A 15,113-nucleotide genomic window follows, 5' to 3' on the forward strand; every position below is an offset into this window, starting at 1 on the left:
TGCACACCAGAGAGAATCATATTGTTGTATTCATTTTTAAAGAGGCTGAAAAAATCAAATGTTTTAATGAAAATAAATAAAGTTCTAAGAGATTTTCCATTGACTTAGTACCTCGCCACCTTTTACTTGGCATGTTTGGTGTGTTCAGGCTATTTTTCGTGTTTTTTAGGCATCCCCCCAGTGATTGTAACCGCTTACTTGAAACTTCCGACTGGTTAAAGTTCAGCTTTCCCCTCTACTGCACATGTGCAAACTTCTACTGGGCATGTACGAAGACCAAAAGAGGAATGTTTGTTTGCAAACACCCAGGCTGGTGCAGTTTTCTCCTAACAGAAGCACCAGTTTTTAGGTAAGCGATTACAATCACTGGAGGGGATTGCAACTTTCCTTCACCTTTAATAAATCCCAACTATTCTAGGTTTCAAAAAATATTTGCACAAGTATTCACATTTTAATTTTTTGCCACTATACTGTAGTCACAACGTGGCATTCCTGGGGCCCATTCTCAGCCCTCGATTGCAATATATGGCAAGCTGATTGGTATCCGGAGAGCCTCTTCTCTGCCACCCTTAAGAGGTCATACATTTGCAGCTATTAAGTCATATAACTGAAAATAATTTTTTAGGGGGTGATCATTTCATTATCAGTTATGATCAGAGGTGATATATTTATTGGTGCAACATTTATTTAGAGCTCTATACATTAAACAAGGATTTTCTACTGAGGTTATAGCAGTTTCATTCAGCTGATTCCCTAAAGGCAGGATCAACATTAAATAAAATATATACGGATATAGATCAAAATAAAAAGGGACTTTCTCCCCTTAACCCTACTATCTAGTACAGGTATCAGACCCCTTACCTGGAAACCCATTATCCAGAAAGCTCCGAATTACGGAAAGGCCATCTCCCATAGACCCAATTTTAATCAAATAATTCATATTTCTAAAAATGATTAATATATTATATATGATTAATATAATTGATCCTTATTGGAGGAAAAACAATCCTATTGGGTTTAATTACTGTTTAAATCATACTAGCACTCTGTAGAATAGAATATTGTTAATTAAGGACAATTTAATTTAATGATGACATGTGCTTCAACTGACATCTTTAACACCACATGGCTCATTCACAGTTGTAAGACACAGGCTTAGGCACATAATGGGCACAGTAATATACTCTTTATACTTATTTGCATTTATATATATATATATATATATATATATATATATATATATATATATATACACCTATTTATACCCATATATATTTATATATGTGGATTAAATAACAGGATACACACCAAATCCTTGAAGAGCTCCTCCAATCATTTGGGCATCCATCATGGGATTACAGTTTGGATTTGGTACTATTGTACCTTGAATCTGTTGACAGAAAACATCATGAATATTTAAAGTATGTGCACATTTCTCTAATACCTACACACTTGGCATAGCATGGAAAAGCCTGTTGCCATACTCTAAGATGTTTAGTTCTATTTTTGTCATACGCCCAGCGCACATGGAAGGTAGGCATTCATTTAATGTCCTCTTCATGCAAATCCATAAAGTGCTCAGTGTCCCTTCCTCACACAGAGATATTGCTTAGTCCCCCAAAGTGCATCCTGGGCTACTCAGAGTGTAATAGCCCATTTATTATAGGAACTGTAACATCAATACAAAAAAATGAGAATAAATTTGACTCGTATATACTATTACATTAAATCCTGCACATATAAAAATCTATCCTGTATAGAAAAGGTCCTGTTTTATTGTAGCGTTTTTGTTTTCATCTGTGCCATGTTTAGCCATCTCATCAAAGCATTAGCTGGTCTACTGTGCTCAAAAGAGTCTTTAAAAAAATAGATTCATAACAAACTGCTGCAAAAAGCCTTATCAGGGAAACTTTAGGTATTTTTAAATATGAATATCATTTCTAGAAATGGTGCAATTTTTTGTCAGAGTATTCTTATTGAACATTATGTATAAATGCACATAGGGAATGATTTCCTGGTGTTCCTGGGGCATAAAGCACAGGGATTTTGTTGGACAGCTGGACAGGAAGAGCATTATTGGTATACAATATTGTAAAATATAGCTTCAAACCTTTCATAGCAGAACCATGTAAAGGCTCCCTCTAGTGGCAAAGGTGCAGTAGTTCGCTGTGGCACAGAAAAACAATATTCTGGTGCTGAATTATGGTCATTAACCCTTTTAGAATCTATGACTAGTGATGAGCGAAAAAATTCAATTACATTTTTTTGTGGCCCATGTCTATTTTTTGTCACCCGCATTTTTTGACGCAACCGCACCCAAATTTTACGCGCTACAAAAAATTTCGGCGCAACAAATTTTTCCATGCTGAATTTTCACGGAAATTTCGCAAAACAATTCCCCAATGGCAAAATGCGGAAATTCGCTGCGAAACCATGCCTGCCAAAAAAAATCGCTCATCACTATCTATGACCCCTACATAAAAACAACCATAGGGTTGTTCTGTTTCCAGACTGCTATGCCATGCTAATGTTTACAAGGCAATGTGTGGCATAGATAAAAGAGCTGACCAACAGCACTAAAAGGAGTCAGAAATCCCAGGGCCCAAAAACTGCCATGTGCCTAACTCTGGTGGAGGTTCCAAATAATCAGCTCAGGGTGTCTCAGTTATGGTTCTGGAAGTCCATCCATGCATGGCACAACTGCTTAGAGCATTTGCCCCTTCTTTGTTGCAGCTGTGTTTTGGGGTACAGCATAGTGCTGAGTATATTTGTTTTGCTTACCTCACCTAAATGACTGTGAACATGCAATTGGTGGACTTGGTACATAAAAGTCCACTATGTAAGGATCCAAATTGCTATTAATAAACAGTGTAAAGTTCTTTGTTGATCAATGTATGGCACTTTGTACCCAAATGCACTGGATGTCTGAGAGCAGATTAAACATTTCAGAGGGACATGGAGAAGATTTTGTGATGCAGAGCGGTTTGTGGCTGTGAAAACAGATTTGTTACTGCAACAGGACTTGAATATTTTCCCTTCGGCTTAATTTCAGTTTAACTTTGCTTATGTATAAATAAATATACTGTTCCCTGTATTTATATTTCATGGATGACAGTATTAGAAAAATATCAGACATTTCACTTGCACTTCAGAATTAATCCATCGAGAGAAATTTCTCAAAGACTGCATTTTGTCTATCGTTTCAACACCACGTGTGTCTATTTAAAGAAAATATTTAATATTTTCAAGAGGCAAACTGGAGCATAACGGATGCGGGGGGGGGGGGTGGTAATAAAGCTGAAATGTAGGATAAATGTAGGATACTAGTGGTGTAAGCAGCTCTCTGAATATTTTTTAGAATCACTATTTTTCAGCCTGTCTGATTAGATGACTTCTAGAGTCTCAAAATAAATCATAATACATTGCGCCTCAAAATAGAATTTTCCAGTCCTAAAATACCTCTGAAATGTAATTAAGATGGTTTTATTTGTTAAAAATGAAAAAACAAATTCTAGAAATGTGAATAAAATGCTGATTATGGCAGTGTTGAATGTTTTATTAAAAAAATATAATATTCTATCTACTACCATGTATGCAAATAACATGGGGCAACTTGCAAGGGCACTGGTGCTGCTTATATTGTAGCTACTGTACAGAGTCACTGTACTCTGGGAGTTTCCTACAAAATGTTACATACCACAGAGGCATACCTATGCAGGCACAGATATTGGTAACTTTCTGAAAAGGCAATAACTTGTCTTACAGAGTTAAACTCTAAATGGAATTTAATCTATGTAATAGCTTCACATGCAAGTGATATATAGCATTATTCCCAAGTAGGTGATGTCAAAGCTTGTCAGATATATAGGAAATAATGCTCCCCACTGTAAAATATCAATAGAGGATAAATGTACCCCCTATTGTAATTTATACGCCATCAAGGAGTGATCACGAATTAGGCCACAGGCCGAGTGCTTTTATGAAGTTTGAACAACTCCAAGGTGCCTTTATAGCCTTATAAATTACAGTAGGGAGTATGTTATCCTATATAATCTATGCCTTTTTGACACTGCATTTGCCTCTAACATTAGCGCACAGTCAGAACAGTCACCCAGTAGCAATATTGACAGGAAGCAGTATGGATTTGCAGGTTTTAATAAAACTGTGATCCTTTGGCCAGTACAGTCCCCCACAGGCATTAAACAGGTGTAGCTCCCTGCACTCTTCTGTACCTCAGCTGTTATACTAAGGCTATAATTCACATTATACAATATTCATGATTTTTTTGTATTGTATGGATATACAGTATTTCAATGATGCTTTTTACCCCCTCTACACAAACAGTCCTGCTGAGGGCACCTAAGCTAACTTGAGTTCACCTTGAAGTTAAAGTATTTTCAATGCAAAGTTTTAATCAGTACAGTATCCAATGTTGCAAAAATTAAAAATGACCAAATACAGAAGTCTTACACATCTTTCTGATTGAACTAATTGCCCTCCTCTTCTGCTTCTTTCCAGTTTTCATTGACCCCAACAGCCAAAAAAAACCCCCAAAAAACTATTGCTCTGTGAGGCTACAATGCTGCTACTGTGTATTTTTTATCTTTCTATACTTATCTATTCCTCTTCTATACATATTCAAGTCTCATATTCAAGCCACTACCCAGTTGCTAGGGTAAACTGGGCCCTAGAAACCAGATAGCTGCTGAAATTTCAGGCTAATGGTGGTTCAACAAAAAACAAAATCATTCAAGAAACAAAAAAAATTGAAGACTAACTGCAAATTGTCTCAGAATATCATGCTGTTATCAGTCGTACAAAAATTTCAAGTTTACGTTCTGTTCAAAAATCACAAATTTTTTGAGCGGAAAGTATTGTTAAAACTTGAAAAATTCGAGTTTAAACGGATGTTCGTTTCCATGAATCCTCTTTATTTTTCCCAAACAGGAATTGCTCCAGAAGCCATTTTAGGAGCATTGCCACTCATTCTTGGAAAACAATAATGTGGGTGAAATGATGGGATTAAATTCCCCTTGAAAATGTATGAAATAGAAAACAATAATGGGATTCATTTCCCTTTGAAACAATGGGGCCAATTCATTAAAACACGAGTTTGAATCCCGAATGGGAAAAATCCGTATTGGATAATTTCTGAAGATCGCTTACGGAAAAAATCGTATTAGTCACGATAATATCGTATTGGCGATCCGAAAGTCACAAAATTTTCGTACTGAATGATTGTAAACAGCGGCAGAACCTTTACGAATTTTAACGCAAGCGTACGAAAAAGGTGCGCAAGAGCATTTGTGTCTTAATAAATCTCTCCCCAATGTGTGAAAACAATGATGGAATTGACTTCCCCTTGAAAATGTGTGAAATAGAAAACAATGACGGGATTAATTTCCCCTTAAAGGTGTGTGAAAAAGAAAACAATGATAGAATTGACTTCCCCTTGAAACTGGGTGAAATATAAAACAATGAAGTGATTAACTTATTCTTAAAAATGTGTCAAGGGCATTCTGTCACTGACTATTCTATTCCTCTACTTTTCTAAGCTTCCATATGACTCAATAGTACTCGACAGATAAACCTGCCAAATTTTTTTTGCCCAAAAAAGTTAACTAAAGTTAATAAATCACAAATTATGGGAGTTATCTTTTAAAAATTTGAATTTTTCGGGGAAAATTTCCGAAAACTAATTTTTTGAGATAAAAAAAAATGACATTATCTCAAAATTGGTTAACAAATGTGCTCTTAAGTGTCACAATATAAGGATAATTAGTAATTTATACAGATAATTACTACATGACATCTGTAAAACCTGTGCAATTAGCATCAGCATTTAATAACCAGACCTGTAGCATAAGCTTATATGGCAGACAAACCTGCTTGATAACCTGCTTGATAATTTGAGACAACCCCTAAGCTTAGCTTCTCAACAGCTGCCCAGAGCACACTGAGCATGTGCAGTGCCACTGACACTTTAGAAGATGGGAAGCTCCTTTGACAAGTTTAAAGTCCTGGATCATTGCTGCTACTGAGATGCTGAAAGTTTAGGCTGGTGCAGTAAGTACAGTGTATAAAATAAGGCATTTTTAGCCATATTCATTTTTAGGGGTTAGTTCTCCTTTGTCAGGCACTGACAAATGGCACCGTTTTTAGTTAGCCAGACAGAGCTGAATGTCTGCAGGGTTTTTTCTAATTTCTCCCACTACTATAGCAGTAGAGCCATGTAAGTTAGTTCATTGCCATATATGCCAGTGCTTTTGCTTTGCTCCAGAACACAAGGATATTAAAACTCCACTTGATGTTTTTATGACCCATGTAAAGGCAATAGGCCCAAGGCTTTTGTATGGCCATCTTCTCAGTGACTTCTGATATAATTGTATCTAACAGGAGAGAAGTAATATCCTGCATTGTCATGCAAACTTAGTGACTGTATATGTATATAAAACAATTTAATCATTATTTAAATACTCAAATAAAAGGTCCAAGGAGCCGTATAATGTTAAACCTTACTCCACTGTGCTATCTGTTTTCCTACCCCTACAATAGCTTGCTAAAATAAGCATATTTATTTATTACATAATATCAAAGGCGTATAATCAGAAGGAATGAAGGATAACAATTCAGTGATATGCCATTAATCATTTTTAAACAAGAACAACTGTGTCCTTTACATTGGTATTTTTACTGTAAAATAGCCTACGGTGTAAATACTGCTATGTACGACTCAACGCATACACAGGATATACACTACCTTCCATTTAATTGCATATTCACAAGATCATATTAATAAATACAAATATTTAATTATATCCAGTTTGTTTATTCTTTATTACAATGCTATGTGCAGAAGGAAGGTGTTCGGCATTTCCATTCCATGTGCAGCCAGCTCAGTATGCCACAGACCAGCACTGGATCTATGTACACTTTGGTTAGTTTATAACCTACCTGAATGAACTCATGTATTGCCCTTACATGTATGGCTCTTAATCAGGCCATTGGTTAACCTGAAACATTAAAGACCTGGAATTGGTCACTTCTTTGGCCACCCAAGAAATTAGCATGAGAATTCTTCTAAGCACTCATGTAGTTCAGAAATATGCGCTAAAGAAACAGAGGAGCTGGCTGATAATCTAATCTTAGGGATAATCATATTAATACAGGTTTGCATATGGCTTCTTCGAAATATAAAACTGGATTTTTCCTTATTTTTTATATTTATAATAATTGCTAACAAATATAAATGTAAATAGAAAAGCATGCATAAACATCAAAAGTGATTGGTTAAATAACTAAATGCATTTTGTGTACACTTAATCGTAATATTAAGAAAATATGAAATCATATAAATGGCTTCTTGTGGCACTCCCTGCACTCCCCACACCCCTAGTAGACCTGCCACTAAAAACACCACTGTTACTGGTGAGAAGTAGTGATGAGTGAATGTTTTCGCCAGGCAGAGAATTCGCTTCGAAATTCTATATTTCGCCATTGTCAAATTTTTTCGTGAAACTGCTGCAGAAATTCAAATACTATAAGTTGCGGTCGTGTCCAAAAAATTGCAGTCACATCAACAAAAAAGTCACGTTCGGCAAAAAAATTGTGCAATTGTCATTTTTCTTGGTAGCAATGTCACATCACGCTGGCTAAAAGTGCTATGTTTGTGGTATGGCAGGTTCCCACAAAGTAAATGTCAGGACATAAAAAGTCTCTTAAACAAAAATGTATTTTTATTCAGCTGGTAGCAGTAGATAAAAATAATCAGTTTTCTTCTGTAAACAGATCAGAACAACAAAAATAGCTTTCAGCAACAGCAAAGCACATTAGATTTCATGGTCAGCAGCAATGTGCACAGGCTCATAGACCTCTGTGCGTTTCTTTCACGGAACATGCTTTTTGTCTGTTTTACTAAGAGACACTATGAGCCTAACTAGCCAGGGCTATAAGGGCTACATAGGGTATGAAGCCTTTAATTATTCCAACATTGTTAAACTCATACACGGCATTACTGATAATACTAATACAAGCTATATAATCACCCAACATCCCAAACAGATGGAAGCATGTTCATTTCCATAAGCAATGGATCTGCCAATCTTAAACTTAAGTGGTATGTAAAACCCAGCAACTTTCCTATATGTGTAGAAGTCCTGAATAAGTAATACTAAACAATACAAAAACCATCTTTCGCATATATTGCATTTTACGGTTTTCAAAAGTACTTACATAGCTACCGCAAAACATTGTTAGACTGGTGTTGCTCGCCGAGCTCTGTAACACTGGGACTCCACTCAGCAAAGTGATCCCGGAACACTTGGCAGAGCCTTTCAAAGAAACCCTGCCAACCCCACCCAATCTGAATCCTATGCCCTAATCTGATTCTGTTTGTGTAAAACAAAGAAACGTCCTTCTTGGTACCAGCTTTGTGTGTAAACCCATCAATCATGTATAAAGAAGCACATTCATTTTCAAGACAAATAGAAGGTAATCTGTGCATGACCAGTTGCTGATATGGAAGCAGCCAATCATAACGTGAATACTCTGAAAAGACATTCGTTAATCATTAATATTTTGAAACCATTAAGTGTTCCTTTATATGCTTCTTCTTAACAGGATTTGGATTTTTGGTAGAAAATTCTATGGTTACATGTTTAAAGGATACATAGAGGTTCTTTTACTATGTTTAATATATGTGGTAATTTATTTTAAATACTATATATAGTATTTATATTAAATGAACGTTATATGATAAACATAGTCTTTTATAATTTAAATGTGGCTCAATTACCACTGAGCTTGATATGTAAGGAGGATATTTATTAAAGAGTGAAATTAGAGCTTATCCGTTCTGCCAAAGTGAAATTCTGACACTCTCTGGTCATTTATATGGGATTTTATATGGCATATTTATCAGTTAGTGGAAGTGAGAATATAATGAATACCATTTGACATGTGGAAACTAATTTCCACAAAAAAATAGGTACTGAAAAAGTCTGAGTGGGACAAAGTGCAGAAATTTTTCGAATTGGCGCACAAAAGCCAGAGTCAAAAATCCAAAACCTCAAAATTTTTTGAAACAAAGGAATGATCTTTCAGGAAAGGAAGGGACACCTGCCATTAATTTCTACATGATCTCAGCAAGCTTTAGCTGGCGAATTGCCGGGTTTAGATTTTTAGCCCCCGTTAAGGTGGCCATACACGTAGCAATTTCGATCTTTTGTGCGACCATTGGTTACATGAAAGATCGTTCCCACCCTCCACTGATGTTCAGGGCTGAATCACCAGATATGGAGGTAGAAACAATAGAAATTCTAACTCCTTCTGCCGATTTCCCTTAATGTAGATTTTGCTTGGGCGCCTTCAATAGTGCACAAAAATCTTTTAACCTGGTCAATTGACGAGTCGACAGATATCCGCAGCCTTTTGCGATATCGATTGCCTCGTCGACCCGCCATACATGCACCGATTATTGCATGAAATGGGTTTCGTACAATATTATCGCTGTGTATATGGCCGGCTTTAGAGTAAGAGCATTTTATTTTGAATTTGGAAAGCTCTAATTTCACTAATTGATAAATAAGCCCATGTGTATATTCTTTTAATACAATGAAGTATTAGACTGGGATTTAATGTGGGGTAAATATCAGATGTTCATGCTATGGTATTGGTTGTTAAAGGTACATAGTTTTTATTTGCTGTTACACCATTTTCAAAAAGAACCAAGCCCTTTGTGGGCTTTTTTCACCTTTATAACTACTAATTAGTAATGAAAGATGGGTGTGTTTAAGGGCAGAACTGTGCCTTTTGTTTTTTAAACTGAGTCAGAGTAAAATATCTAGAACCTGCCTTTCCAGGTGAGGTGAGAAGCCGCGGCTGCTGAAGGAATGCTTCACACCCAGTGCCACATATATGTACTTGAATATCACAGTGACTATAAAACAAACCCAAGCATTTTTTTTTCATTCATTACTTAAAGGGAAATTTCCCAAATGAAAGAAGATGTGCCTAATGAAAAAAAATAAAACAAAAAAATATTAGTTTTTAATTGCTAAGGATCTGTCTGTCCCTTTTCTATTCTCTCCACTGCTCATTCGGACTATGCAGCTGTCCCTCACCTTGTTCCATTGTGAAGTAATGGATTCTGGGACTTGAAGCCCCTCTGCTTTCCATAGTGGGTAGTGCTCAGATTTTTTGGAAAGTAGAGAAACTTTTAAATCCTAGAAACTATCACTTCACAATGGAACTAGTGAGGATGGGATTGCATTAAACTGTAAATCTATGGGGGATGGGGACCTAGTCCTGCAGGCACAGAGAATATGAAGACAGAGTCTATGGAGACAGTTATGTGTATGTCAGGGTGACCAGATCACTTGAATTCAGGGACACATCTAGAAAATCCAGGTAGAAGAGCTGCACTTATTGCAGTTAAATGTAAATGCAATCAGTGCTGCCCTGCAACATGTATTTATTAGATGTGTCTCTGAATTTATGATCTGGTCACCCTAATCTGTGGAATCTACCAAGTAATTCTTCACTATTACACTCATTTTTGGAGTCTGTAGGCTGGAAAAAAATTAAACATTTGCTGGTAGATTATGGACTATCCATGAATACTGGGGTTGCTCCTCTTGTCACATATGACTTTTTTTTGGCCACACCTCAAATTATCAGGGTATTCCCCATGTCATTAATCAAATTCTGATGTTAATTTCTTGTATGATAACCTGTTGGATGGTGGTAAGGACAGTTCTAGAAAACAGACAATTACTTGTAACAGCATTATGGAAGCAAGAAAAAGCCCATGCAATATGTATACTTTGTAATTTTAACAAAGAAAAAAAATGAGAATTAAGGTTTATTTTACCATATTCCCTTTTAGTTGCAGTTGCTTGAAATTTCTTCTCACAGAAGGATTACCCAATTCATAGAATGTATGAGTGGCTCTGGATATCAGGAATCCATGTGTGTTTGCAATGCAGCCAATTTACTCACACAATAAAAAGTACTAAAATGATATGTACTGAAAGAAGGAAAGGACAACAAACACAAGTAGAAATGGGCAGAGAAAATATTTCCTGAAACTTTCTATACTGAGCACAGGGAATTAATCATTAATTAGATACAGTATTAAAAAAATAGAAGCTGACTTGAACTTTATCCTTTATTTTGTTAGAGAAAAATAACACGTTAATGATAATTGGATTATTAGTGTTATTTCTCTCCCCTTTGGCTGCTGTGATGCTCCTGAGTTCAAACTGAAAGTTCTCTAGCTCCCCAAGCAATTGAGTAAGAACATTTACAGTTTTATGAGCCATATTAAATTTGATTTGTATCAATTCATATAAATGTATTTAATCATCTTTAATTATAATTATGATTTTACAGATAATCAGTCTTATAAAATAATGCACAATATTTATAGTTCCTCAATTTTTCCCTTTTTTTTTTTACTAATTACAGTTAGGGGCATATTTATTATGGTGTGTAAAACTAATTCGCCGAAAAAACGGAGTAAAAAGCTGTGTAAAATAAATGGAAAAGATTGCCGTCTAAACGCTGGATATTACGCCAAATATTACGCCGTTATTTTCCATAAGTTCCGGTGGAAGAAAAAACGCGTAAAAAAATTATGCAGATTTTATGCCGTTTTTACGCCATTTTTACGCGGCGAAGCCTGGCGTTGTGTGTCGCGAATTTTCTCGCCGTTTTTTACACAGCATAATAAATATGCCCCTTAGTGTAAAAGATGGCTGCAAATATGATTGTACTATGTTACATTGACCCACTCCTTTCCCCTTCCCAACTAAGGACAGAGAAAGCAGTCAGAAAAATATAATCTACAATGGGTTGGGTAACAGTAGCAACAGGCGGGGCAGGAAGAAGGAGTAACAAATGTCTGCAAGAAGCTAACAGGTATTGTCTGCTTATTGCCCCTGTTGCTGCTTATTGCCACTTTTGCTGGATATCTATCATAGAGAAAAAAGGTCAGCCTCAGAGCTCAACTTGTGGCTGTTCAGGCTCAATAACAGCTGCCCAGTCTATATTTTCTTCCCATTAATCTCACACATTGTCACAATCCAGCTTCAGTTTATTTTTAAATTATGCTTCCATGTCTATAGTCATCACTTGATACCCTAGGCCTATATCAAAGCAAAGATAAATTATTCCAGGGGAATTCCTTTAATAGGCAACAGATAACTGTGGTAAATGGCAACAGAAACATCATGGTCAAACATATTTAAATAAATGTATCCTGAGACGGTCACAAGAAGAAAGACAGGCCCTCATAAAAGCAGATGCATGATTAGAAAACAAGAGTCAAAGTGACAAAAGTGTGGGGGGGTGAACAGCCTGACTGGTCTTCCCAATTTAAAGCTTCCCTGGATAGAACAAAGATTCAACTTTTAGTTTTTTATTTATGCTGTGTCTGCATCAAACTTGCCACGTCTGAAAACTTACACTGTGGAATAAGGCAATTCTGCCTTCTGTATTCTATACTGAACCATCTATTACAGGGGGCCGGACACCCTGTAAAAAATGGTTATCATAAAGTTGCTTTCAATTTACTATTTTACATGAAAAAGACATGACAGCTTCAAAAGCAATGTGTCAGCAAGGAAAGTCACCAAGTAGGGGATGTAACAATAGTAACAGATTTGGCTTTAACATACATACCAACAATGGGCTTAGATTTAATAACTGATTTATTTGTGTCCTTTTTATATGGGGGGGCAGTAAAATTTCTCTCTAAAGGCAGGCAAACTATGCTCTAGGTGCCTGCATTTTGGGGGTTAGCTGCTTGAAGAGAACTTCTCATCTGGACTGCCATCTTAATCTTTGGCGGGAGCTGTGCTGGCACATTGGGTAACACAGCAAAAATGTAGTCTAGAGAAGAGGTGATCACAGGTTTTCCATATCCAGCTTTTGGTCACAAGGAAGAATTGGTAGTTCAACATTGCAAGTCTGTCTGATAATCCACAGATAGTAAAGAAAATGTTCATCAGTGGCTTAGTTTGGAATCAAAGTGAAATTCTGGAGTAGCCTTGTCATGTTTGGGGCACTGCCTCCTCAATATAGTAGGACAAATTATATGAATCTATAAACAAACAAAATAAAAGAGGGGTGAGCTCCCACAGTATAAAATCAGTCAGTCAGATTTTCTACAGCTCAGAAGTGAATTCAGCTCATCATCGAAACACACTGGGCTACCTTTTTTGATAAACTGAATTCACTTCTACGCCTGTAAGTGTTTCATTTTATCTGAATAAATCTGATTTTATACTATGGGAGAGCGCCCCTCTTTTCTTTTGTCTGCATTTTTTACTCTAACATTCCCTTAACTCTCATAACAGACCAAAAAGTGTATTTTCTGTATGTAGAGGTTACAAGGACAACTTGTCCAAGGCTGCTCTACTTGCAGTATTTGGCCTACCACAAGCAAAATGAGATGGCAAGCTTCATGTTAAGCAGTCTAAAGTTAATATGTGTGTACCTCTCTGAACTAAGGAAATAACTAAAGTCAAATCTTACTATGTAATAATTATGGTCAGAAGTAATTGCCTTTTCCTCTGTATAAAAGAAAAACGGAGCATTGTAATTGATATGATATCACTCCTTGTTTAGGTCTCAGGAAATGGATTTCTTCAGTGATCATTAATTGACTATAAATTTTCTACTCTTCTTTGGGTTTGCTGCCACTCCTAAAGCAAACATCACTTCTGGCAGCAGGGAAGCAGGTGACTGGCTACTAACTATTGCAATAGACGACACTCTTACAGTTTTGACTGCTTTGACCTAGTATCTCTGAAGTAATATCCAATAAGCTATCTGAATTATTGCAATCTGTTGGGCCTGTGATGTGCACAAAGGCCATTTCACCCTATTGTTAGTTTGTGTTGCATAATGTAAACATTGCTGATTTCAGGCTAATACGTTCCATTTTTGTGTTGCTGAACTCTATGATGCAATATTTACAAAGGTGGTAAAAGCTCCATCTTAAGGTGGCCATACACGCACCGATATTATCGTACGAAACCTCGTTTCGTACGATAATCGGTGCGTGTATGGTATGTCAGCGAGCCGACCGATGTCGCAGGAAGCTGCTGAAATCGGTCGGCTCGTCGATCGGCCAGGTTAGAAAATTTTGATCGGGCGCCATAGAAGGCGCCTGACCAAAATTCTCCCTTCAGAGCTGAATCGGCAGAAGGAGGTAGAAATCCTATTGTTTCTACCTCCTTACCTGCCGATTCAGCCCTGAATGGTGTGTGGCGGATCTGACGATGTTTCGTGCGACCGATGGTCGTACGAAACATCGTCGGATCGCCACGTGTATGGCCAGCTTTACTGTACTTACGATCTAACTGAGAGTAAGGGGCACAAAGCTCATTGCCCTTTATAGCACGCCTGTATGGTATATTATGCCATGAAGTACATTGCACTGTGTTTTGCTCTCTGTGGAACAATATGCACAAACCCTTATACAATATGTACAGCCCTTTACTGTTGGCCTATCATGGGCCATACACATACTACTCTGTCTTGGTGTGTTATCTGGGGATAGCCCCTCTCTTGCACTGTATTGTTATGATGGGGGTATTGTAGTGCACAAAACTTTAACCATCACATCTTCTATGTACTGGTCAGGGGTGAAAAATGAATAATTTCCCAGAAGTCAAACATTAAGAAAATGATGGAGGAATAAAGGAAGCAGAATTCCTATGAAATCTTCCATGGTAGAAATGTAAGAAATTGCCCAGCTGGATTAAGGAATATGTAGCATTATGTTTGTAGAATGAATAAATTCAAGTCCTGGTATTTATCCTTTTCCTTTATTTCCCAACCTTCCCTGGTTTTATCAAAAAGTTCATGAGCCATGTACCTGGGAATTGTGCCACCCTTAGGGTGTGACCAGTTATTAAATAAAAAAAAGTGTTCTAGGTGTGTTTCTAAGTATTGCTGAAAATGCTAGCTTTATAGTAGTTCATGATCTTGCTGAAGGATAAGCGTTAAAGCAGGTGTGGTGGAAAGAGGACAAAAGCTAAATTGCTTTTACAACATACTGGTGATGATGTGAAGTTTACTGTATAGAACAGACTGTGTAGTATTGG

At 36.8% G+C, this 15,113-nt stretch overlaps 1 protein-coding gene across 1 annotated transcript in view; it reads right to left on the reverse strand.

Moving 5' to 3' along the window:
- anxa10 (annexin A10) overlaps nt 1-8,292 on the reverse strand; it is a 28,784-nt gene extending 20,492 nt beyond the window's left edge. The window contains exons 1-2 of the mRNA NM_001103066.1: nt 8,233-8,292; nt 1,309-1,390 (exon numbers count right to left, since the gene is read on the reverse strand). Of these exons, the coding sequence (NP_001096536.1) occupies nt 1,309-1,390; nt 8,233-8,250 (100 nt within the window). The 5' untranslated portion in view covers nt 8,251-8,292. The remainder of the gene's footprint in view (nt 1-1,308; nt 1,391-8,232) is intronic.
- Nucleotides 8,293-15,113: the final 6,821 nt, after the last annotated feature.

The sequence above is a fragment of the Xenopus tropicalis genome, chromosome 1 (genome assembly GCF_000004195.4).
Source record: "Xenopus tropicalis strain Nigerian chromosome 1, UCB_Xtro_10.0, whole genome shotgun sequence".
In the NCBI taxonomy this organism is placed as follows: Eukaryota; Metazoa; Chordata; class Amphibia; order Anura; family Pipidae; genus Xenopus; species Xenopus tropicalis.